This window comes from Anarrhichthys ocellatus, unplaced genomic scaffold, assembly GCF_004355925.1.
Source record: "Anarrhichthys ocellatus isolate YVR2014 unplaced genomic scaffold, GSC_Weel_1.0 scaffold3, whole genome shotgun sequence".
NCBI lineage: Eukaryota > Metazoa > Chordata > Actinopteri > Perciformes > Anarhichadidae > Anarrhichthys > Anarrhichthys ocellatus.
In genome coordinates this window covers 14,882,939-14,910,152 of record NW_022280033.1, presented here as the reverse complement: position 1 = coordinate 14,910,152, position 27,214 = coordinate 14,882,939, and the positions used below count along the sequence as shown (strand labels likewise).

General features: G+C 46.9%; 1 protein-coding gene across 4 annotated transcripts in view; it reads left to right on the top strand.

Moving 5' to 3' along the window:
• The window catches only part of LOC116378497 (signal-induced proliferation-associated 1-like protein 2), a 74,443-nt gene that overhangs the window by 7,670 nt on the left and 39,559 nt on the right, over positions 1-27,214 (top strand). For all 4 annotated transcript variants that reach the window (XM_031840396.1, XM_031840389.1, XM_031840407.1 and 1 more), the window contains exons 2-4: positions 19,255-21,034; positions 24,128-24,261; positions 25,527-25,715. In XM_031840396.1, coding sequence (XP_031696256.1) covers positions 19,519-21,034; positions 24,128-24,261; positions 25,527-25,715 — 1,839 coding nt within the window. In that variant the 5' untranslated portion in view covers positions 19,255-19,518. The remainder of the gene's footprint in view (positions 1-19,254; positions 21,035-24,127; positions 24,262-25,526; positions 25,716-27,214) is intronic.

Below are 27,214 nucleotides of genomic sequence, written 5' to 3'. Positions count from 1 at the left end.
GTCAACATGGAGGAGATCATCCGTCCGCTGAAGTGTACCGAAAGAGTCTGTGGACGTTTTTGGAGGTTAGCTACAGGAGGTGGAATCCAGAGCACACTTGACACTGAATGCTAGCCTTTATACGAGTTTGCTGCCTTTTTAAAAGAAGACTCGGAGAAGGAGATTGTATAACACAGTCAAGCAAATAGTGCCTCAGACACCGTGTTAGGATCCAAACAATAGGTCTGTGATTCTTCCAATGCCTAGCTGCTTACCTTCCCCGGGCTATGTTTACTGAAAGCCCTCGGAAGCCTCTCTGAAATGTAAACAGCACCGTAGGGCCACATGCGGTTCAGCACCGAGCTGCACGGGCTCGAGCCAAAACAAAGAGGAACACACGACTGCTGGATACACAGCTATCTGACCACAGGAGCAGCTGTGTCATTACACCGGCCTCATCGATCTCCAGATGATCTGTGTTTAGGCGGAGCCCGCAAACACCAAAGGTCAGAGTTCAACGAAAGCCGCCAACGTGTTGATGGATTTATCTTGTAACATAGTTAGTTACTTTCTGTCCTCTACACTGCGTTCACACACACACACACACACATGTAAGACTTACGTACGCCTAGAATTCAGCTTTCTCCTGCACAAATCTTGCTGAGTTAACCAGATTTGTCCCCAAATGGAAACGGCTTCCTTCACATGACTCCGAAGAAATCGGGGTTGCTGCAGAAAGCCAACAATAATGGGGTTAGTTAAGTGCGTGTAAACACGAGATTCTCATCAGGTCGCACACGAAGAGCCGCTCTCTGAGGCGCTGACATTTGACATTTTCTGGGGGGAGTGTAAAGAGAGAAATGAGTGTAGGTTAATTGTTTCCTGTCATTTTGTTTAATTTTCTCTGAAGGGGGGGGGTTCTGTTGTTGCACTGCAGAATCAACAACATGCCCGCGGCTCGGCTTACAATCTCGAATGTGATGGGATTGCAAACATTTTGCCGTAGATGCTGAAAAACACACACTTGGCCACGAAAGTGAGTCTCATTGACGGGATTTCCCCCGGGGAGTCCGATACTGGAAGACTGTTGTTGTTGTTATTGATTTAAATAATGGAATAGTGTTACCATCTGGGCTTTCTTAGAGATGGTAGTAATGGTGGGAATTCAAATATTTCCTATTTCTGAGCTGATATTTTCAAGGTCACTCCAACAAAATGCCGAAAGACCGACTGATCTTATTTATAGCAACAGCCTGTGGGAGTCCGTCTCACCAAACCCTGCTGGATACAGCGCCGTGTTTGCAATCTAGGCTACTCGAATGAAAGCAAGGTTTTCTTCTGCATTCTGCCGGCCTAGTGACCCTGAGTGCATGTTGAACAGCTGCCAGTGCCTGGTGCTTCCTCCAAATGCTGCCATCTTTAATGGCATTCTTCAGAGCCTGCTGCAGTTTAGAGATAAGGAAGTGATGAATAAGGAAATCTGTGCTTATTTGGGGATTCTGCTGTAAAGGCTGGCCCAGCTCTGTGATCGAGGACACACTTTCCTGTGCGCATTTTTTTCATGTTGTGTACGATCTGTGCTTGAGAGGTAGGAGCACGTTCAAAGATGCTCTTTTTTTTTTTTTTTTACGCCTTTCTGAATCGCATAAATATTAATGACAATGTACTTCCATGCGAATTCACCTTCGTGGTCTCTGAGGAAACGCTGCAGGATGCAATACAGCCACACTCTTTATGACCGGGGACATTTGTTTTTCATCTATCACACCCCCATCATAAGAGCGACTCATCAGATCGTTGGCCTCGATCAGTTCTAGAGGTCAGAGGTCACTCGATCACTGGGGGGCCCTCATGTCACGTCGGATCAGTGCACTTGGCTTCTGGTGGAAGGAATGAATTCATCAGCACTGATGAATCTCCCTGGACACTCCCCCCCCCCCCCATCCCCCCCCCATTTAGCATTCAAGAAGGGGGGATGGTAAGATGGTGGAGTAACGAGGTGGGAATGTGAAGATGTGGAGGCAACAAAATGATCCTACTGTCTACACACCTTTTTAAAGGTTACAGTTTATGTTCGTGTGTACGCAGATATTTCCTAGCAGATGTTAGTGTTCAGTTGACTGGAGGAATATGAAATGTGTATGTAGTGTATGCTTTGTATTATTATTATTTATCTTTAAATCAGTGAGATCAAGGATGTGCTGCTGAGCGGCATTAGAGAGGAAACCAAATTTTAGAGCGCGGTGTTTCCCCCTGACGCTTTGGTATGTCATTAACGTTATTGTGCGAGCGTGCGTGCGTGCGTGCGTGCGTGCGAGCGTGCGTGCGTGCGTGCGTGCGTGTGTGTTATGCTTGTTATGCTTTGGTGCGCGCGTGTGGGTGGCTCTCGGTGGGGGGTTAGTCTCTGACACCCTTTCGGCCGCCACACCTCCCTTAAACACACCCACCGCATGCCATGCCAGCTGCAGCTGTCGTGCCTCAATGCTAGAGATGTCGAAAATTCCCCCTCGCTCTGCAATTAGAGCTGTGGATCGCTGAATAGCGCACATTGCGATGTCCTAGAATTGCACTCGGTCCCCCCTTTCTACTCCCAAGAACACTGAGTAAATAGAAACTGATGAGGGCGAATCATGAATAAAACCGCCCCCCCCCCGGCTGCCTCCAAGTTGACAGATTGCATTTTTGTGCAAGCTGCTCCTCGTGATGTGCCGTTACCCCGGCTAAAGAACCCAAAGGGTGGAAAAAAAGGCCCTCATTGATGGGGTGGGTTTCTCACGGCTGACTGAGAATGTTCGCTTTCCACCGAGTCAAGTGGCGCATTGTGAGTCGACCAAAGAAATGCAAATATAGAGAACAGATGTACTATTTCTTTTTTTGTCGGCGGCAGTAATCCCTCACTCCGGCTGGAGACTGTGTGTGTGGTGCTGAGACTAAAGTGTTAAGAATTGGAAAGCCATGTCACCCTGGCACATGTGATGGCCGCCCGCCTTTTCAGAGGCTTTCCTCAATAAGGCGAGATGCTCGGGACAGATAAATGGAGGCTTTTGTGGCCTTTGCCAGAGGGAGAACCACACAATGAAGCACACACAGGGAGCACGGTCTCTTCCAGAGAAAACAGCTAAAAACAGCATTTCTGCAGTCCCTCCTCCTTTTTCTCTCCTCCTCTACCTCCTTCACTTTCTACTGTCGCTCACGCACCCTCGCTTCCTGAATGTTTTCCTTCTCCGTGAGAACAGAACCTTGCGCCAATAATGTTTCCATAAACGGGCTGAGGGAATGGAAATAACTCGGACCATTTCCCATTGCCTCCCACTCTCTCGCTGCTCTCCCCTCGCCAGCAGTCGCTTTACAGGGCCGCGGACAGCACTTAAGCACACCTCCCTTAATGATGCACAGTGTTTTGCGCTGCTCTGAGTGCCAGCAAGAGTGCACATTTAAGGCATCTTGCACGCCCTGGACACTGCAGCCTAAATACAGCTGTGCTACCGATACTTCATCAGGCATCTCCACGAACGGTCAAATCGGTCTTCTGCCTGGGATTTAAAGCACCACTGTGCGTCCTTCAACATGGCCACACCGGCTCAGAATTACTAGTCATTGTACTCCTCTTCCTCCACTGTAATCATCTCTTGTTCAGGTTTTCTCCCTCCCTGCATTCTTCTTTTGTGTCATGTTTCAGTCCATATCTCTTCCTGCCTCTATTTGTCTTTTCCCCTCCTCTCTCTCCTTTGTGGCTTTTTGGCATGTTGTCTGAACTGTCCCAATGTGGGCTGTCTGAGGTTTTGCATGTACATTTGCATGTTTGGTTGTAGCCTACATCTGCGGGCCATCCTGCCAGGACCGGAGCCGATCTCTCATGTGGGTGGCTTGCTCCGGGAACAGATGTTTTTGATGCCACTTGTAGGGGGAGAAAAGCTTTTGAAAAGTGACTCCATAAAAGAGATGCCAGCTGCATGACAAACCAGGGCCGCCTAGTTCTCGGGAATTCTGTCTGAGTCGTTTCTCTCTGTCTCTCTCTCTCTCTGAGCGCCAGTATACAAGGCCTGTGGAGAATAAGAAGAGTTTTCACTTAATCAGACTGTTCCCTTTGGAGGACTTCATTAATTACCGGAGGAAGTTGCTGCAGTGGAACATGTGCTCCAGATGGCCACGGACTTCACTTTGGGGGAAAGAAAATAGCTCGATCTTGTTGTTGTTGTTATTTTGGTGTCTGAATACGGTCCGTCTTTGTTGCCTCTCACAAGCCGCACCTACAGTATGTAAACAGTTTGATTCCTCTACGAATGTAACCGTCGTGTTGCTTTCCACTGCTGATAACAATATGGTACCCGGTGTCAACTTTCCTTTTGCTTCTTGACGTCCGTACAGCAGCACCCCTGATCTGGCATCCAGCGCACTCTCCTTTGCCAAACTTCCAGTAAAAGAAAAAAAAAAAAGCAGCCAGTGATTATCATTCACTTGCTAATTTTAGCCCCTGCAATCGTCAAAAAAAACAACCTCCTTATGTGCCCTATGGATGAAGCTGGATGTCATCTGTGTTGTTCTGTTGGTGTCTACCAACCTTTTGCCCAAAGTATAGTTTGCAGGTTGTGGTGGTAAAGCTGGTGCTCTGCCTCCGGAGTTTGTGACAGATCCTAATCGTACGCTCGTAGGTAATGAAAGAGAGCTGCCGAATAATAAACAAGACTCGGATAAGCACTCGACTTGCTGAAGATATCCTCAATGGGCCGGTGGCACTGTTGTGGTGTTGAAAGAATTAATCCGTTAGTCCGCCCCGCAGTGGGATCACAGCAACAGAAATTAAGTTTTCTTTATCGGGTACGAAGCAAGATAAAGTTGTTTGGACGGAATGTTTTCGAAAGCGCTGTGTTTTTGAAACTCCGGCCCCAACTTTTTAGGCTTGCATTCCCTTGAATCGATGCGCTGTCCTCCATCACTACTTTCATCTTGCGATACGTAGTAACCACGTTTGATTTGAATAATACAAATAGATTTTTATGTCGTGATGCCTTAGATCTTTATCCCTGGTGGGTCTCGAACCCGAGATTGTCAACGACTGCTCTGAGATCATCTTCCATTTTCATGGACTTTATAATTTGTCCAAATTTTTCATAATGTTGCTTCATATTGCTTTAAACACTCATCTCTCCGCTGCTCTCTGCCCCTCTCCTTTCCCTCCCTCAACTTTCCATCTTTGTTGCGAAGGGAAGGTCTGCTGTCACTCAAGGCTGTCATGTGCCAGAAAAGTTGCCTAGCAACAACACGGAGGGATGCGAAGCCGCTGTTTACTCTTCACCCCCTCACCTCGTGTGCCCACTACCCCCTTCCCGCGCGCGCTCTTCCTCTGTGGTGGAGATGGAGTGGCATGGTGGGGGGGGGGGGGGTTTGCAATGGGGGGCAGCTCAGCCTCCTGCTCTCTAATGAATTCAGACAACAGATACACTGAGGAGAGAAGGTGGAGAGAGAGAGAGAGGAGAGAAGTGACATTCAGTGATGGGGTGGTGTCTGCCTGTTACCTGCCAGCTGCCTTTCCTCCCTTCCTCTCTGCAGGAGGAACAGGCCATTTCCCTAAACAGCTCCTCTCCCACTCTGCATTACTAAGAAGAAACCCGCCGTTATCAGCAGGACTAAAAATACCGGACAGCAACTGCATCACATGCCTGGTCTATCGTCTCTCACTCATGAAAGACGGCTCAATCTTCTTGGCAAGAAAGCAAATTATCATATTTTCCAAAATGTCAAACTATTCCTTTAAACATTATGTACACGGCTAAATGCTCCATACCCATCTCAATCAAAAAGCTGAGATTTGTCTCAAAGTTCTTGAGAAAAGTTTGTAAAATCTTTGCATCTGGCTAAATATCCCCATTTCTTAATCGTATTGCGTTAGATGACAATCATAATGTGTTAAGTCGGTCAAAACTCTGCACGGCATTTGAAAGATGAGCTGTGAAAGATGTTTATTCAGTGTTTGTGAACGTAGGCCGTTCAGCATGTGTATCCGTTTGCGTAATGACTACCCCTTGGTATGTAAATTGCCCATCAGACCCGGACGTCCATGTGCAAACGACCAGCGTTTTGTGGGATTGTGTGCTTCTCCACAGGCCCCGCCGCACATGTGTGTAGGCTGTTGAATAGTTCTGTCTGTTTGCTGGGACGCAGTGACAAGAACTCTTAAGTGTTACCTCCTGGGGCTTCCCACTCTTCAAATAAAACCCTTTCCTGCCCCACCACTGGAATCAAAGCTGAGAACCTGCCTGCAGAGGCTAGATCAAAGCCCAATGCGGCACAAAGACCTGTACTTGCTGCCATTCACTCAGCTCGATTAAAGTCTGTCATTTCCTGCCATTAACACGCTCTTACCTCCAACCAGAAACAGGCCGAGCAAAGCAGTCGTCACTGTTTTAGTGTTTTTCCCAATTACGCTCCCATGTTGCACCATACAAGAGAAATCTATCATCAAAAGTCATTTACCTCTCCAGAGTAGTTCTTTATTTAGCACTCGCACACATTCATACCTAGTTATTGCAACGCACAAGTGTAGCTTTTAACATTGGCCATGCAGTAGTTAGGAGTGCCTTGCTCAGAGGTGCCTCAGTGGTTGTTTGTTTTATTAGCCTCCAACACCCAAGTTTCCCCTCTTCCGGCTCACATAATTCCACCATAAACCCTCAAGTCACAAGTCTCCTTCACTTACTCCATGTCGGGGCCACGACGCTCCAATCTGACCTCAAACAGCGAGCGCCAACAAACGGCAACTGGTCACTTAATGACGGCTGACGTCTTGTTGAATTTGAATGCACCACAGAGACTACTGCTCACGGCCAGCTGACTTGCGCTTGCATGAGAGGGAACCACGACTCAAAAGTCTGTATATGTAATCGAATGTTTTTTTTAATAAGTTCTCCTGATTTCTTTTTGTTACGTTTGCTTCCTCTTCTCCAGGCCTTTACATTGCGAGTTGTGACATTTAGATAGGCCTCTTACTTATTATTTCCCGCCATGCGGGCGCAGAAGTAACACGATGTTTTAGCGGTCATCTTTCTGTCAGCCGTGGTCTTTGATGCGTTGCCTCACATCTTCTGATAAAAGCTACCGTCGCTCTTTGTTGCTGCTAGTTCTTCAGCAGTGAAGCACCAGAGAGCGCTCCTCTTTTTAAAATACATTTTTTCTTCCTTGCTCTTATGACCGTTGCAGCCTCTCCCCTCCCTCCCTGCTGTCTGTTGCTCTGTCCTCTGCTGAAGGTATTGCAGGCTCAGCATATGGCATGGGGCTGGAGGGATTATCAGTTCTGAAAGAAGTGCAATTTCCCTCTCTGGTTGTGTCCGTCTCCTCTTATCTCAGTGTGGTTAAGGTGGTCGTGGTTGCCGTCTTTGTTTGTCCGACGGACAGACCCTCGTGCCGAGCTGTAGTTCATAGGACAGAGGGCGGATAAGTGGATTCCTCCGTCTCCCGTCGCTCCAAATGTCAGCCTTTTGCGAGAAACTTGGAAGGTCACAGGCTTGACCTGGGCATCTTTTCCCGGGAACAATAGCCCCCCACCCACCCCCCTTTCTTTTCTTGTCCTTCCTGTCAGCCAGAGAAACTGAATGTCACGGCCCACCCCTTCCCTGACACAACACCCAAGAGTCTACCCCCCACCCGGCACAGCCACCTACTTTCCTTTACATATGCTAATGTTGCAGTCCCATTCATTCAGTTGGTGGCTTTGTCACAGGGGGAGGGAGAGGGTCGTGTGCATTAAGGGGGCAGCTGTATGCATTTCACTAGAGTGACTGCCCGATGGCCGCCAGACCTGTGCTTATTTTACTCTTTCTTTCATTTTCTTCTTCTACTTCTCTCTGTTTTCTCACCAATCTAGTTGTTGGGTAAAGGAGCAGAAGGCCGGGTCGCTGTTGTTTTCTTTCAGAGGGCTTTGTGCTGTGAAGTGTGGTGGATTTCTCTCAACAAGTGGCTGATGGATTTAATGCACTTGGATAGCATCTCCACAGTGGGCTCATTACACAGTAGCTCACTGGGCTTTGAGTCCTCTGCCATTAGGATTTATGGCTCTGATGAAAAAGGACTCTCTTAATCAGGTAAGCATGGCAGCGGTTGATGCCTGATGTTGGTTTTCGTGTCATAGCCTCTTGGGAAGACACGTAAAGGCTAAATAATGCATCAGTTTTACATTTATGTGCAGAATAGGCGTTGTATAAAGCAAGGAGAGTCGTGTTTTTAGACATTGGTGTGTTTGAGAGGTCTAGCCTGTGGGCCATATCACAGGAGGAATTTGTGAGTGCATGTCTGTGGCGGACAAAGTTCTTGCGAGGTGAATGAACCGGTGATTCATCTGTGTATCTGTGCTAACTCCTGTCCTCCCAACCCCTCGCATCTTCCGGTTGACTAAACCTACAGCTGCTGCCCTAGGAGTCCAAAATTGTCCCGTCTCGCCCCAGATTTCTGTGTGAAAGACAAACTTTTGAAAAGAAAATGAGCACCGCTGAGGGGACTGGAAAAAGGAAGGGTTGCTCCACGGCATCGACCCGCTCTGAGGGTCGCCTCCGCCGGTCAGCGCTTAAAAATTCCGCTTCCCCGAATGACGTGTGCGAATGTGTTTGTGCCTTAGTGTCTCGGCTCTCGATCTCGACAGTGTCGCACATCTTACCTACTTGCCTCCTCTGCTGCACCGTTTCCCGGCGATAATGTGACGACGTGGACTCTCACTGACCTCGGCAGAGGAGCGGCAGCACGGACGTTTCCCAGAGCTTTCGATCCGAACTCCCTCTCAACTTGTTTTAACAGCTTCCCCTTTTGCAAGAGGAGAGCGCTTTTCTCACCTCCTCCCCTTGTTTTCTTTCTCCCCTCACCCTGAGAGAGTGCACTCTGCTGACAGGCTGTCATTGGTATGGAGGTTGCCGGGTAAAAGCAGCAGGCTGCTGGGAAGCGGCAGAAGGGGGGATGTGTGCTGATGGAAATAGGTGGTGGTTTATTCTGGAGGCCTGCTGGGCCACATCAACCCTGCGCCTCCCCGCTCTGTCCCACCGTAGCAGTGAGGGCCGGTGCGGCTGGGCCAAGTTCGGGGTGGGACAGATGGTTCCTTTTGGAGAAGGGCCACAGCGCCGTGCTCTCTGTTTGTGGGGCTCCACTGGAGCGGCCAAGAACAAACACGGCCTCCTTCTGTTGGGAACGTACAGGAGCTTTGGTCTGCGAGACCCGAAGAGGCCATGGGACTGCCATCTAAAGCTATGCACGTGTGATGCTAATGCTGGTCGATGCATCATGGTACCTGACAAACAACTAAGTGCTCCGTGATTTCCAACCACATACTATGCCATTAGTCATATTAGCCAGCATTCATTAATTTTGAATCGGAGCAGGGACTCTCTGCGCGGCTCTCTTTATGCCGCGGCGCTTGTTCTTCCTTCTAATGCGAATAAACAGGAAAAGTCTGTTGTCCTCTCTATTTTAATTCTCAGATCACCCTGAAACAACTAAAGGACAATGGCAGTGTGCTGCCTGGCAGGCGCCGGGCAGATTGCCAGCTGGCAGGGCGACATGGTAGGAGACTCCTATTTTCAGCGGAGCCGGGAGGAGGCCTGCCTCGCTCCCGCACTACCTACACACAGCCAGCACTACCACCATTGTGCTGGTTTTTTTTTAATAAGTGCTTCACGCCAACTCAAGAACAAAAGGGCTCTCTTCTTTTCAAAACGTAACTTTGCCGCATAGCTCGGCTCTACACCATGTTAACGTGATTATTTGAAACTATCATCACTGTGGTTAAGCTCCCACTTGATGGACTGCTGGTCGTAATTGTGTTAATCTTGGCATGAAGGGGTCGTCATTCCAGAGCTGCTGCAGTGGTCATTTTTACTTTTATCAACGGCTGTCATCTCCATGCTTTATCTGACATTGGAATTTAGAAACGGTTGAGCTGATGCATAAAGTGTATCTTGTGTTTTCACTAGAAATACTGCCACAAATGACTCGATGAATGAAGTACCCGCTTAGTTAGCTAAGAGTCAGGTCTCCCAAAGCACTCTAAGAACATCTGTATTGTATATTTACCGAGCATATAGCTTGCCAAAACACTGCTGACACGCTGATTGTTTTAGAAGCAAAAATGTTGCGTTTGAACCCTTTACTCGCTGCGGTGCTTCACAATACAATCGGTTCCTTTTTTAAAACTTATGTTTCCAGATAAACAGGTGAATGTGTCTTCCAGTTGCGTGGAGAAGTATAAACATAATTGGATTTACAATTATTTTACCTCCTTCTAGTTCACATGGTGTCTCAAACCGCTCTCCACTGGCAGACCCCCTTTTTCTTTGTCCGTAAAGCATATGGTAGACATTATGCGATCTGAATGCGTCCAGGAAATGAAATCTATCATTTGCAGTTTCTGTTGGGTAAATACTTACTGTTCCCTGAACCAAGTCAAATGGGAGTCGGATCATGGGTGACCCCGCCGATTTTCGACATTCCAGATGGAGCTACTGCTGAGCACGAAGCGGAGCACACTCAAGGGTGCACTCAAAACAGACTAATGCTCACGTAAGCCGCCTCCGCGATAAGGCAACGACTAGAAATAACCGTAAATGCAAAGTCTGCGGGGGAAGAGGACTGCTATCTTTTGTTTGATTTCACACGTGAGCGCACAACTGTTGACAGATGAGGTGTGGCGAGATGGCTGTTGGAGGGCAGTGACCTCGGGTTAGCTGTGTAACCACAGCAGCGGGTTATCAGAGGATGGCTGCATCTCTATAGTCCAGCTGTCTCATATCTGAGGAAAGCTGCTCAATGTTTCTACTCTAAAATGGAAGTCTTGTTTCTGCTATATGAGGCAACTTCCTTTTTCGCAGAAATTCCTATCTAGTCTCCTCAAACCAGAAGTGAAACTCTTATTTATTTTTTTTGCTTGAGTTTTCATAAAGATGAAAATGCAGACAGAGTATAAAGAGTCTGTCTTTTGAAGTAGCGCTCATGCCAGAGGGATAGAGTCCTGGATACACTGCAGTGCTTGTTTGATAACGGCTGTGTTTTCCAGAAGTCTGAGCACCTGGGGCATGAGGGAATTTGGGCATTTCCCACAGTGCATTGTGAGGCCCCGATGATGAGGTTGCATGTTTACTCTGTGCTGTCTGACCTCCTTTTTTTTTTTTTTTTTTTTTTAAATCCCTTCTGCTGATTGTTCTTCTGCTGTTGGGTCAACTGAGGTCTGTGTGCGCTGTGATGTAAACAGAAAGCCTCTAATCGTCTCCTGCCGAATCTCTCTTGTTGCAAGCGCACACTCGTACTCACACACTCGTATGTGCTCACACACTCTTCTCCTTTGCAGTATTTTCTGTATTCTCTTGGTCCAATGTCGTGTTGGTATGAGCTCAGCTGTGTGTGTGTTTTTGTGGATAATGTCTGAATGGTCAGTGGTTATGAAGCTTTTTTCTTTTAGCTCAGAGGGACAAACTGTAGTGTGCGTGCGTGCGTGCGTGTGTCGGCCTCCAGACACTCTGTTTCAAAGCATCTCCAAGTGCTTTAATAAAGTCATGGGATCAGTTCCACATTTTAGGTGTCAGCTTTAGGGCGCATGTTCCTTGTTAAGCCGTTATTTGTATTATTTCTAAACTAGGTAAATGGACCAACTATTCAAGATGAAAACTTTCGAGGCAAGTTCAAGTTTCATGTTGCTGGTAAGTACTGGTAATGTACTGGTAATGTCCATGACTGTTCAACATGAACAGAAACTTGCAATTATCTGATCTGCTCTTTCTTGGCTTTCTTGCCTTTTGAACAACACGGTTAGGAGAAGGCTTTTGATCATATGGGAAACTCATTTTGGCACATCATCAAAACGGCTGACACACATTCCCCTCCTCTTTTGTTAATTAAAAAAAAAAAAAAGAAAGAAGAGTGATCTCTCCACTCTGTCCCCTTGTTTGGTTGAGGGAACAAACAAACTAGCTCCTCATCTGCTTTTTGTCACTGTAAAACAGTACCGGGACCAGTCCTGAATCCTCTCCTCCGGTAACATAAGCTTCAAGTTTTAGCTGCATCTTGTGCATCTACTCATTCAAATGTTCAGCATTTCTGGCTTCATGTCTCAACAAAATGCCAAACATACCCTCTCGCTGGCAGGGACAGACCTCCAGTCACACCCAGAGCTTTTGAGAACATGCCAAATGTGATTTTTAAATTGCAAAAGTATTATTTTTAATTCTATAGCTTATTACTTATCCAAGTCCACTTAACCTAAATAAATGTTGGCATCTGTGGTTGTTAAGTTCTCACCCATGTGAGTATTTGTAAAGGATAGCTCGGCTGGATTTGGTTTGCTGTTATTTTCCACATATCAGGGCTCGATAAGGCAGCTGGCTGGAACTCATTTCATTGGTTTCCTTCCCTCCCACTGAGGGTGTGACCCTCCATTCACACTGGCCATTAAAATCTCAGTATTACTCCCTGCAGGCAATATGGGCACATCGGGGTGTTTTTCGGTTGGTGGTCTGGGCCACAATAAGAGATGATTGGGTTCTTACCGGCTCAGATATAGGAAGGTAGCGCCACGTACGGGAAGGGGAGGGTTCGGCCATTAATGGCATGGCTTCAGCATCGGTGCTAATTTGAGGGTCAGCTGGTGGGAGATACCTCCCCGCTGTGAGGTTGAATGGTACGAGCAGGAGATGAAAGAGGGAGATGTTGAATGGTGCATTTGGTTTTCTTTGGTCCATAGTGACACACACACACACACACACACACACACACATTCTTAACAAGTGTCCTTTCTGGTTCTGGAGGCACTTGGGGAAGATGGCATGACCGGTTTCCCAGGCCCCAGTAATGAACTCTCAAGGATAACATCGCCCAATTAATTGGTTCTGTGGTTTAATGGCACAAATCTCTTTTGAGCAAGGTTTGGCAAAACTCCCATTCTTCTTCTTTTTGTTTTTTTCTCCTCCTTCCCACTTCACCATTTTCACTTCTCTCCTCAGCCTTACATCCTCCCTTGCCTTAACCCCGTTACGGTAGAGAATCGCTCCAGTGAAGCAGAAACGCGAGTGTTTTTCCATCAGATTGTAGATGCCCGTGTCTGGTTGCAGTCCACCCCTCCTTCCCCCGACTGAAAGTGTGATGAATTTAATATCGTTCCTGCCCCAAAAACCGTTGCGCACTCCCCTCCAACTCCCACCGCAAGGTTGCAACAGCTGCTCTAAATAGAGGATTGAACACAGAGCTCCCACATTGTTGAAAAAAGAGCAGCTCCTTGGAGGACGGAGCCCTAAAACCCGCATTCGTCGTGAATTTGATCGTATTTGAGTGTGACGCGACATGGAATGTGATTCATTGTTTTTACTGTGAGTTCATTGAGCTATCAATCGGCGGGGCAGCGAAGCATAAGCAACGTGCCTTCAGGTGTGTCTGCTTTCCGCTTGGATTTTTTCCCTTCCTCTGTGTTGACGATGAACGCGGTGTGACACATCCAAATGTTTGACTGGCTGCAGCTTGTCAACACTAAACCGTAGAAGGCAGGTAACAAGGAACCAAAATAAACGGGGGGGTCGTGAATGCACCGAGAGGGATTTTGCTTCACATAGCAATGCCGCCTGACTCACTATATGATGAAGTCCATGAGGTGGAAAATTGGTGTAATCATCTTGGCCTCTAACCTACATTTGCACCCCCAATTTGGCTGCGGGAGGAGAGGATGACTGCATCGCAGCTTGGCTTCAGCTCCGGAGGTCGAGGCCGAGGCCAGCTACTACTTCCTGCTCGCAGGAACAGAGGAGCATTAATATGGCTCAATTACCCCCGGGCTTTATTAAGGATAATTGGCTATAATCACAGGTCTGTGTTCAGCCCCAGGGATCAGAGTGGCCCAGCATCTTAGGTAGGGGCTAAATAAACATGTGTGACCCGAGGTGTAATAGGCTGGACACTGGGGAGGATATTTTTGAGTGTGAAAATTCAAGAAAGTATAAAAGCAGGGCTCAAATGTTGTTATAATATTCTGTAATCATGCACAATGGGTATACGGGCAGAAACATACCGCTAAATTGTGCCTTTTGATGTCCAAACGTATGCAAATCTTGATATTTTGCTTGCGTAATTGTGACATCCGGGTGACTTTTTGTGCAATTTCGACACACAATTTGCCAAACCTCTGCTACATCGTTGCGCGCAAGACGTTTTGACTCGTAACCTTAGGTAAGGTGACAGGTTTGGTTTTTTCAGAGCGTCACTGCTACCTGAAATGGGCCGCGTTGTCAACAAATCAGGCGCGCGGAGGATTAGGCGTTCCTCTTCAGAATATCTTTTAAAGGGCTTATGACATGGCGCTGCTTTTTCGAGCATACAGTGTGTGCCTAATTTCCTTAAGTGCTGTCAGCTCTGAGTGGATTAAGCTGAATAATGTGCAAGAAATGTGTTTTCCCAACCGGCATAAAATTGAACTTCAGCTTTAAAATATGCGCTGCTGTTTTGCTGGAACATCTTTGCATTGTGACTCAATTTACATAAATTCACTCTTCGCTCATGTCGCCGTATTTCCCGATGGGCCTTAAGACCCAGTTTGATCAATCCGATCGGACAAAAAGACATTCCAAGGTTTTGTTCAGAGGGACTTCCTCTCCACAAGCGACAGTTGTGTAGGAGTTGTAGAAGTGACTAATGAGAAGTCAGTCCGTCAGAGTTGGCTGACACCATGCCGTGTGTGTCCTGTTCGGGTGAATGAAATATCGGTGATACATTGGACCATTAAACTTAGGACGTGTGCACTTTTTCTGACAGCGTATTAATATCTGCCGGGCCTTTTAATCAGGCCGCAATGTCAGAGGATTATTTTAAGACCTGGCAGAACCGCTGGACCGCTCCTCTCTGGATGGACCGAGATGAAAGACGGACTCTTCCAACATCAGAGACGGAGAATGAGTTCATTACTGTAATTAGGCCTCTTTTCTCTCCCCGTCTCTCCTTCGCTGTCCCCTTCCCCCCCCCCCCCCCGTTCACCAGGCCATGTGTCTTAAACAGCCATAATGGCGATGCATTACTCCAGTAATAAAGGGCTGTTAGCAAAGCAGACCGCCCACCCTCCATCTGCTGCCTCCCTCGCAAACACGCACACACACACACACACACAGCCACACACACAGCCACAAAGGCAAGGACAGAAAACAGCCTCCTTCAGGTCACAAAGAACATGGATTCTGCTGACCAAGTAGCCTGTGGCTCTCTCTATTAGTCTGGGCGAGGGGGGATAGATGTGAAATGAGACATGGTACCACTGTGTTCATTAATCACTGTCGCAGTGAAAGTAGCTAATAGGAGGCAGGAAAGGGAAACACAGACCACCATGTTCACTGGTTTATCCTGTCCTGCTCCCAACGTCAAATACAGGCCCGCTAACCCTTAGCTGACCCTGAGGAGAGGAGAGGCGAGACAGTATGAACATAAACAGACTAGTCGCCTGTTTCTGTTTTTTGTTTTTTTACTATGAATTCACAACTAGTTGGAAAGAGTTTGGAGGTGAAACTAGGACGCTATATAACACTGGTGATGTATTTTATTTTTATTGCTTAATGTTTGTCCTTTTGTTCTGATTTTCCTCTAACGTGATCCTGTTTTCTCCTAAGTGATTGTAAACGTTGAGCTTTGATTGTTTGTTTTATTGTTGTTTTGCTGCTCGACACAGACTCCTGTGAAAACTCATTCATGCTGTTTTGTTGTCATGCATGGAGATTACAGTATGTCGGCTTCTTTGTTCGTCTTGTTCTCAGTCATCCGTCAAAGCCTCTGTCGGAGTGTCCCCATTGATGAAGCTGTTTGCACAGGTGGCACATTTTGCTGTCACCAGCTCTAATTGTGAGTGTGAAGTGACATTTGGTGCTGGTGGTCAGCAGACCTCCGTATAGTCACCTCTCCGCTCTGTGGTGACAGGGAAAGAGACCTGAGATGGATTTTAGTTGACATAAGCTTCTTTCAGGCATAGTTCTTGGTAAACTACCGCGATACTCGGGCACGGCTGGTGTAGGCGTTCCTACATTCAGGAACATATCCGTCTTGCGTCTTTTCACACACACACTGGCAATACCGGAATAGGGCGAGGGACGGTCCAGATGACGGTTATGCTACATTTCTGGATGTCAACTGCCATAAAACTCAACCGAAGTAGAAGAAGGCGGGGCAAAGTGTACGTAAGCTTTCACAATAACCGCCATAAACAACATATTGTCATTTTAAGACCATTTTATGGCACTGCTAATATAAAGGCACAATAATCCAAGAACCCGACACCCTTTCAAAGAGCAATGGACATTTATTAATAAGATATTCAGACTTTAGAAATGCAATGTGACATTTTTTTTTTTTAATATTCTAAATAAATAAAACATAAATTAAATAAAACCACAATAAAAACAATAAATAAAATGGACTTTTGCAAAAAATTGCAATGTGTGAATACTGAGTAATGCTCAAGTCTTATATTAGTAGGGAAAACTGCTGTTTATTAGTCAATCCGCCAATCGACTAATAAACCGCCAATGTTTTCACCCACGAAAACATTGGCGGAAATTCTCAGCCATAAACAAGTCGCAGATTTAAATATGTCATCAGCGGAGTCTTGTGATTGGTGCGATTGGTTTGATTTGTTTGCGTCTTTCGTCAGACCGACTTAACCCTTTAGGTGCTTCTGTGCAATGTTACTGCTTTCAGTCGCAACTCAGCCATACCAACATTTTCTCTCAAATGTCGCGAGGTGGGAAATTGGCAGTTCTGCCTGAATATTGATGGCGGCTCCCAGTCCCACATGAGCTCATGCAGGAAATGTTCCTGAATATTTCAGGGATAGGCTGCATATGTGAAAGGGACTATAGATGATGGTGATGGATATTTAGTGAATTCAACAAACGGAGCTCACAATTCCCTTTTTTTCTTGTCAATTCAAGAAATAAGATTCACAAATAATTCTGAAACGAGTCTCCTTATTACCAAATACACCAGATCTACACGTTTACACTTCATATAGTGATAATTCTTCAGACATCATTGGTCCCTGCTTACACCAACACATTGGTATACATTTAATATTCAGAAATTAGACCATATCAGTAATGGTTTTTACCAAATATTGCCTGGGACAATTCACATTTGTAACTTTCACATATGATTATTGCTTTATGTTGAAATAATAAAACCAAAACCAACGTCATACCCAAATCTGCCACTTGAGCCTTTTTTTTCCGACTCGGCTGTTGTCTGCATAGAAAATGAGGCTTTGCTTTGGCATTGTTAACTCCGCTACAACCCGACAGATAATCCATTATTTATCATCCGCCAGTTCTAAGGGACGAACATATTTCCCAGAACATGCCGCTACATTATGCATTCACATGACACAACACAACATCTTGCTGTCCTCTCTAAGCCTTGTCTTTAAACACAGTGGCACTACAGATTCTGGCTTGTGACTGAAGCCGTGTTCATAACCAGACCAGTCCGCGATGGGAGAGAGAGAGAGAGAGGATTGTGGGTAGTTTGGCAGTACATGTAATGGAGGAGGTATTATTATCAATCTATTCATACACATTTGGGTCATGCACGCATTAACCTGTATCTGGCCCGGGCTGAAGCGCACACTTTATTATTACAATGTTTCGGAGTCATCCCCAGTGTATTTGGTCGAGTCTGGCCTGTAGCTAATCTTGATGTGACCCACATTTTCATCCCAAAATAGTTTACCCTCCTCCTTATCAATAGTTGAGAAATGTAAACAGTTGTCTGGGAACAGAATACATCGTATATGGAGCTGAAGCAAAGCTCGGGACGCCGGTGCCCGACTTTGCCCATCACGTTTTAGAGTGAAACCTCACAACGGCAATAGCTTTAACAGGGATTCTCATCTCCACTGAAGCAAAAAGAAATAACTGGCAATCCAGTGCCTCTGTGAAGTGGAGGGTTCGTTCGCTAACTCATGGGGTTTTCACGTGATTGCAGTAGGAGGAGGAAGGAGGCACACCACCAGCCCCAAAGAACACGAGAAAAGCTTTAAGGTCAATGTAGGAAGACTTGTAGTCTCTATTGTGACATGGTGTGGTGTGATCTTTCATGTGGAAGTCAGCTTTTGAGGAGATGAATCCGTTCCAGTGTAACACCTCAGTCACTTCCCCCCCACTGGACCCTACAACATACCTAATAGCTTTGGATGGGATTGATGGAAGAGGAGTTGCTCTTTGCTTTCAGCGACAGCATACGGCACAGTCTTTGTTTGTTAGCGTCTGTATTGCATTGCCCATGTCAAAAGCGTTTTTACCGCAGTTAGAACGAGGATATGTGACCAACCCGGCGTTTACCAAAAGTCTACACACGGCTGATATACAGAGACATTACGGATAAAAATGGAAACCGCGTGAGTTTGCAGCACAATGTGTATCCGACATCTGAAATACCCAAGAGGGAACGAATCGGCTTTTCAAGGACAAGCCAACCGATGTTTTCGCTCTGTCCTCGGATGTTCAGGTTAATGAATAAAAACTGCTGGTGTCAGCCTTTTGTCTGTTTTATTATTTCCCCAGTTGAACAAAACTGAAGAAGGGGAAAAGAACTAGCAATCTTTCTTTTCTGTAGTTGCGGTAGTGGAGTGGACTCCCACGTCATATTTCAGTGAGTTTGTGGCTATTGTGTGTATTATATTACATGAAACACATTTTTATTTGTCAGTCAGTTTACCTCATTGGGTTCTTGTTCATTTCCCTCCTAACTGACTACATCAGATTTAAAAGGCGTTGTGGTGTTGCCGTTGAATATTCAAAACTATCCCCCCTGTATAATTTGCAGCTTGATGGTGCTGCGAGCGGTTGGATCAGATATTAGTACATGTGAACATTTAGCTGAACATCTGCCTCTTGTTGCTGTAATTTGCTTCACCGCCATCTGTTAGGCATTGGCTGGAAGCACCAGCAAAGATGTGCATCTATCTTGTTATAAACCCATAATGGCACCAGCTTCTCTCGACTACACTAATTAGCCGTATTCGATGATATACTCTGCATTTGTTCTAAAACTAATGCAGCCCTATATAACCCTCAGTTGGAGTTTATTACAAGATAACAGGGTACAGGCAATTTAGGTAAGCAGCAGTGTGATCATCTTTATAGCTGAACTGAATGTGCTGCGTTTAGGGTCATTTTGAGGAACACAAATTGCTTTTCCCTATGTTTTCAAAAAAAATGCCTCCGTTACAATGTTCTGACCCTCTCGCCGTGTGCTAACATTCTCTTCTGTGTTTTCCTTTCTGTGCCACAGATCAAACTCTTCCAGCTGTCGCTCTGCGTTGGCGGCACGCTGTGAGAAAAGACTCCACGCCGCTGTGCCTCAGCGCCCCTCAGACACTTGTCCTTGACATCCAAATGCTGTGTGTTGATCGTCGTGCCAGCCGCCTTCTGTGAGTTATGACGACGGCTGCTTCTTTGACTCAGGAAAGAGGCTCTGCCTCTGCTCGGCAGTGAGCGAATCACATGATGTAATGAAGAAGGGAAGTCTGCTCTTCAAGGAGTCCACCAGCAGGATATGAGTATTTTGAGCCCTGTGACGGATAACAAATCAAACCTCGTGGGAATTGTGGGAGGCCCAGAAGAATACTCCAGAGCAATGCAGTCAGAGGAGCTATTCAACAGGAAACTCAAAGCCCTGAATGGTAGCATGGGACCGCCAGCCCCCAACATGCAGGGGAAAGCCGAAGGCGCAGGGAAGACAAATGGTAATCCAGCCATGCCTAAAATGGGAGTCAGGGCCAGGGTGACAGACTGGCCACCAAGGAATGACGGATGGGACGGACGGCCTCCGCCGAACTATCAGAGTGTCATACCTGTATTTCAAAACGGCCAGCAGGAACATACTGTGGACATACTGGAGCAAGACGAGTCTGTGTGTCTGGAGGTAGACTACTCTGACAAATACACACTGAGTGACCTCCTCAGCCACTCCCCGCTGAAGGGCCTACATCCGATCCGCCAGCGCAGCAACAGCGATGTTACCATCAGTGATATTGACTCTGAGGACATCATGGACCAGAATGCCGTTAATCCAAACACCGGGGCCGCGCTGCACCGCGAATACGGCAGCACGTCCTCCATTGACCGCCAGGGCCTGACTGGAGACGGCTTCTTCACCATGCTCAGAGGCTACCGAGTGGACACTCTGGACCACCGGAGCATACCGCCCATGGGTTTCCCCGAGTTGTTGCGCTGCGATGCCTCCCTCTCCCCCAGCCTGCAGACAGCGGCCCAGATCGCCAGGGGCGAGATAGTCCACATTCCGGGCTACGACTACGTAGACAACTCTCTCATTTACAGCCGGGAGCCGGAGCGGTCCTTCATGAGGCGCCTTAAATCGGAATCATCCGAAACGTCTCTGTTCCGGAAACTCCGGACCGTAAAGAGTGAGAGTGACGCCTTGCGGCTCTCAATAGAGGACGACCGGCGGCCGCTCAGCTTCCAAAAATGCTTTGCGCACTATGACGTCCAAAGTGTTCTTTTCAACATCAGCGAGGCAGTGGCAAGCAGAGCTACCCTGAACCAGAGGAAGAACACCACCACCGGTGCTTCAGCCGCCTCAGCCAGAGGGCCCGGATCACCACAGGTGCCCGGAGGCGGAGCACTGGCTGGACCCGGAGCAGGGTGCCCCGACGGCGGAGCAGCAGGATGTAGCAGTGGAAACACCCCCATGTTCGAGTCTCCACTCGGCAGCAGAGAGGACTTGAACCCCAAGGAGAACCTGGACACCGACGAAGGGGACGGGAAGAGCAACAGCTTAGTGCTCGGCTGTCCACACTTCCGCAACGAGATCGGCGGCGAGGGCGAGAGGAGGATCTCCCTCTCCAGAGCCAACAGTGCCAACTACAGTGGTTTGTCAGAGAGCTGCTCTTTTGAATCCTCTTTATCCTCCCACTGCACCAATGCCGGAGTCTCTGTACTGGAGGTGCCTCGAGAAAACCAGCCTATCCACAGGGAGAAGGTCAAACGCTACATCATTGAGCACATCGACCTCGGAGCATACTACTACCACAAGTACTTCTATGGGAGAGGTAAGGAACGCTTACGGTGATGATAATGATGTGTTATGTTTGAGTTTACCGAGATTTAACAGGATGTGAGGATTATTAAACGTTCCAGGCTAATTCTATTTCCTTGAAACAAGAAAGTTCCCAAATGGAACAGCCTCGGCTCACTGGGTCAGATATCTTGACAGCCAACTTATTTTTGTAAGACCAGATGAAATGAGGGCCAGAACAATAGCAGGCTTGTGTTGAGGGTGTGTGTGTGTGTGTCTCACTTCCTCGGGAGAGGAGCAGTCATGTCCTCCCTGTGATATTGCCCTGAACCCCGCGGAGTGGCTGTGATTAGTCATATGGGAAGCGAGAGGGTGTGCGTTGCAGCTGTTCACTGTGGAGGCCACAGGGGTGTGAGGACCCCTCCCCTAAAACTTTTAGGGTCAGTAAAACTATGCCACGGGTCCCCTCATTAAAACACCTATGTGACTGATGCTGAGAATGCCACGCGAACCCCCGACCCATCATCGCATTATACACACGTCTGTTTCTCCCCACTGTCTGTGCGACTCTGTCCGCTGCTCTCAGCAGATTGAGTTACCCGTTCTTGAGCCTCCCCAGAAAAACAGCTGCTTCACCTTTAACACCGAGAGATGCCTGACCTTCTCCAAAAAAAGATACTCTCTTTGTTAGAGGCTCAGTGTCTCCGGTTAACGAGACCATTACAGAGCTGCTCTGCTTACAGTGTCTTTTATTGTACTGTGGAGTTCACTCTGATAATCATTTACCGTGAAACGTTGCCTCACCTACCGCGTCCCCCAGTGTGGTTGTGGTATGCTTTTAACCTCTCGGTGGCAGGCCAATGTATATGTGAAATGCTCCGCGTTGCTGTCAGTTTCGTTATGACGTTATGGCTTTTACAGAAGATTTTCACAGGATGTGGACGTAGCTTTTGCCCCTTTTTTCATGAGGTGTTGTATCAGAGAGACGGGTCTGTCGTCACCTCTGCTTCAGAACATACAGATTAAACGCGCACACACAGAAAAACAGAAAAAGGCACACACTCACACAAACATGTCACCACTTTAGGGCAGGCTTTTATCAACCTGGGCTGAAAATTGATCCCATTGATTGCCTAAAGCCCTCCTTCCCTTAGCAACAGGAGTGTTTCTCCCCAGGCTGCACTAATGGACACAATGTTTCATCCACACCCTCGGGCCATAACTTGTTACACACAATATATATATATATATATAAAGGCACAGTTATGTGACCCGTGCCTTATAGGGAGATATCTGACCTGAAATATAGTTTTAGAGCCGTGAATGTAAAAAGGTGAGAACATACAGATTGAAGAATTTGAAGGCATTTCTTCAGTGTGGAGTGACAGGAAGATGGGAAAGAGGCATTATTTGACATGACAATCAATGTCATCCATTCAGCAACCTTTGGCAAATTGTCAACGCCATGTGATGAGTAAGGGTGACATGTTATAGAAGTGTGTTGACAAAAAGCTTTCCTCTACAAGTCTCCCTCGCTGTGCCGTTGGCATTCTGATGCCCGGTGTCTCTCGTACAGAGGCCACAGGGCCTCATACCATCATCTGACCTTATGCCTCACAGAGCATTTCCCCTCACTTGCCTGTCCCTGACGAGCCTCGCATTCCTCAGGCGGTTAGCCCCGCACTGCCTTCGTACACTTCCTTTATTACTCACGCCGATATGCGTTTGCCCCGACATTAATGCCACAGCGACGAGAATCGGCGTATTTACATCGCATGCTCTACGCAGCGTGGAGGCAGTGTGAAAACTTCTGCAGGAATGTGAGTGCTGTGAGTCCCTGTGGAGGTTTTTTCCTTTTGTCGTCTGCTGAATCCAGGTCTTTCTCCGCGGCTTTAGCCCGGATTAGGGGCTGTTTGTGCAAGGCATCGCTTTTTGTGTGCAAAGCTCAGCTCTTGTCCATGTCCTAAACACACACTCGCACATACATAACGCACACACAGACCCTTTTCGGACTAACACTAAAGATAATGTTTCGCAATGACACCATATCTTTGCGATGTTCTCATTAAGTAACTGTATTCTGACTGCCTTATTTAGGCAGTTATAATGAATTTCCAATTGAATACTGTACTTTATGTCAACACATCAATTAGTAGCTATTCTTGAAGCCTTGCCAGAAAAGAACCTAAAATGTTCAATTTTTAAATGATTTGTCTGGCCTGTAAACGTCAAAAAAGGGTTCTGCTTACATTCCCCTGAAGGACACAAATACTCTGAGCCTGAACTGAGGGGACATCCTGGTGGCCTGGTGGTTTAGGGCACATACCATGTAACCGCTGGGTTTAAACGAAGCCAGGAAACTTTGCCCTGTCTGTCTCTCCCCACATAACCCTCCTCTCCGCGCAGTCAGTTATCGAATGAAAGCATGAAAACAAAAAGCAGAAATTACCTTGAGTGATGCAACCCTTATTTTTAGCATGGTTTGTTAAGCCTGCTCCTCCGTACAGTAGCAGGTGTGGCTCCATAAATGTTGTTCTCTGCTGTTCAGTGTCGGCATTATACAGGTTTGTGTGGGTGGGGGGGAAATGAATAATCTAAAACGTTCTTATTTTTCCCAAATTCATATTTGATACTGAATCATCATAAACAAAAAGCATGCCTAAAATGATACTTTACTGTCATGCTGTAAGAATAGTTTTTATATGGTGAGAGGCGCGACATTGTGAGGAGTATCTGGGTCAGTGACGGGTCAGCGCAGGTCAAACTGCCCAGAGCTCTATTTTTATTTGTTTGTTTTGCTTTTTTTAATCCCACTACACACCAGCCTCTAATCCAAAGTGAATCTATTTCCACTGGACCCCCTGCTGCTCTCTGTAATCAGTGTCTCAGCTCGTCCATGGCCAAACCACACAGAGGGGTTTTTTTATACGCAAATAAATAAAAGAATATATATTGGCTTAGTAACATAAAAGGATGTTCTGTCAAAGCAGAAGCAGTGATTTTAACAGATTTGAAAAAGATTATAATTCCTCATTCTCAAAGATCTCTTGGAACTAGAGGTTGTTCATATTTGTGAAGGTGTGTTTTTCATTCACATCTTTCTTGCTCGACCCCTCCCCCCCCACAGAGCATCAAAACTACTTCGGGGTCGATGACAATCTGGGCCCTGTGGCGGTCAGCGTCCGCAGGGAGCGGCTGGACGACGGGAAGGAGAAAGATGGAATGCAGCACAACTACCGAGTCACCTTCAGAACCAGTCAGGTAACTATGATGCACCGAAGCACACTTGTGCTGCACCACTTGTTGTCTCCAGTCAGCGTCGGAACTATTAGCGGTGCTCGGTAGGAGTTAACCGATTTTACTATCGCCCAATTAAAGAATTGACTACGAGCTAGATCGTGATTTAGGATGTTTTTTGTGTTTTAATGTGGAGTTCTCTCAGATCAGGGCTTGATCAAGCAGCGCAGGAATGCTTCAGTACTCCTGAAAACAAGAGGAGGCTTCTCCTCGCTCCTAAATCTGCTCCTTGCACCCTAATGTGATTCTGTGCCAGTTGTGACTCAGTTGGCCGTTCATGCAAACGTTGATTGCCGTCTATCGGAGTCAGCGTGATCACCCTGGCTCTCCATCTCGACGCAACGGGATTCAACCACAGCCGTGAGCTGCACAGTCCCTGGCGGTACAGAAACCTCTCCTAGATTGGATGCAAGGTGGTCGCATCCGCTGAATAATTCAGGTGTGACAGATGTGTCAGGCAAGGAAATGTCACTGATATCCAGCACTGTTCTTGGTGTAAAGCACCACTCCCAATGTAAAACAATGTATCTGGGTCACAGTGGCCCTGCAAGTAGCACGCAGACCATGCTTAAACTCCCCAACCGCTGGAGCCTCTATTTGCCGTGTACTCCTATCATTTAGCCCCGGTCGCTCGCCGCCTCTCTGCACCACTCTCACTCGCCCTTCCCTCTCCAAGTCTCTTAAGTGATCTGCTTTTCGGAAAAAAAGCCTCTCTGTCGGACAGCCACTGACTGCTGACATTCGCGTGGAAATGTGATTTATGGGCGAAACTGTGTCTGTGATGCTCCAAACAACAACACAGGGTCACAGAGTGGGTGTTCTGAAGCTGTTCGGGTCAACGTTTACTGGAACATTAATGATCTTACTAGTGAAATACCGCTTAACATCTAGTGCGCTGTTAGCTTGTCTTAATTATTTAGAATGTGAGTTCCTAATGCCTTCCAATGGAGTCGTAATGGAGCCATTGCCCTGAATAATATGGCACAACATAAAAGGATATTATTGCTGGCTCACACAGCAGCTAGCATATGAGCCTGGTTTTGGCTTCCAACACATTGAAATAAAATACAACGGCTTAATGAGATCCAAATGAATACAATCACACGTTGACCAGCATGGAAACAGCGCACACACTGACCTCAACACATTCTACGAGGGGACATCAAGACCTCGTAAGACACTTGGCTTAACTGGATGAAACCTCACCGTCTGTCTTTTTTTTCTTCCAGCTGACCACACTCCGTGGAGCCATCCTGGAGGATGCCATTCCATCCACTGCGAGACACGGGACGGCCCGCGGCCTGCCGCTGAAAGAGGTGCTCGAGTACGTCATCCCTGAGATTAATATCCAGTGTCTGCGGCTGTCCCTCAACTCCCCCAAGGTCCCGGAGCAGCTACTCAAGCTGGACGAGCAGGGGGTGAGTACATCGACGTGTCCTCGGGGCTTTGAGTGCCACCACAGACGTGTGCTGATGATGATTGAGCAGCACTGGAGCGGTCTGTGGCGAGGAGTCTTGATCAGGGACATTTGTTGCGAGGGGGAAATTTATGTGTTTTGCTTTCAAAAGCAGTGGAGTGAAAATTACAATGTGTGGATTTATGGGGTGTTGAACACTATTACTTGTCTGGACGCTGTCACTTACTGGAGTCACTGTGAGGTTGCCAAGGTAGATCCTAGGAAGTCACTGCATCCGGACAAGAAATAGTGCGTCTCACAAACCCCCATAAAACCACCATTTTTCTTTATTACCATTTGTTTCTTGTACGGATAAAACAACCTAGATTCAGCGTGTTTATTAGTTAACTTAAGTGGTGCCTGTAGGTGGATGTTCTTAGGTTCTGATAGAGCCAGGCTACCTGTTTACCCCCATTTCCAGTCTTTGTGCTAAGCTAACCAGCTGCTGGCTGTATAGCTTCCCAAGCTGTTTAATTAATCCTTCTTAAAGAAGGAAAAGCTGTAGCCCAGTCACTCTCCTCCTCACAGATTTTCCAGTTGTTTAATTTTAAGCCATCACTAAAATCTTATTATGAATAATATCTTGGAATTAGATTATGACGGGCTGTATTGATATTATGATATAGATCTTATATTCAAAGGTCTGTCTCCGTCTCTGACCTTTTGCGTCAGCTATAGAAGGCAACGGGAGGGATTAACTTCAAATAGCAGGAGCCTCTGTCCCATATGTGGGCTGCTTATTATAGATGAAAACAGGCTCCCGTGTGGAGCCACAAGACAGCCAATATCACACTTAATTAGAATCAATCTGAATCCCACTCTCTCCGCAGCCATCATCGACTACTTTGACACACATTTACTGCCGATAGACGCTAAGCTGAAGTAACTCGCTTCCTGACAACTTACTTCATCTGAGAACAGGTGATTAGGTATTCTGCCTGCACGGCGGAGGATGTCATCTTGCATTATCTCTGTTTGAATAAAATGGCTATTAGTGATATGGGCTCTCTGCAGTCAGTCACAGGTGTCAGCGATGGATTCATTGTGTGATCTTAAGGCCTTTAATATCTCATCTAATGAAACTGCAAGATGGAAAGGAGTGTGTGGGGGGGATTAGCTAGTGCCGTATTGCTTGTCTTGGTATCAGAGAATTGGCTGCTTATTAGTGTAATTACATTCATTAGCATGAGCCCATCCTTCCATTTGACAGGGGAAAGGCTCTTATAATAGAAAGTGTCAGCCGCGTCCCTCTTGTACATTAAGATTTTGTTACACGCATAAACAAGTGCGGTGTAGTGTCCTCTCCCCAAAGCACGTTAAATGCACTTAAGACGATGACAGACTCTGTGTACCCAATTATCGCAAAGTAACTTTGTAAGTAAGTGCGCTAGGAAAGTGCTTCCTGCCAGATCTCAAGGAGCTGATACGGGAGTTTGTTCACCTGCCATACGACTCCCCCCC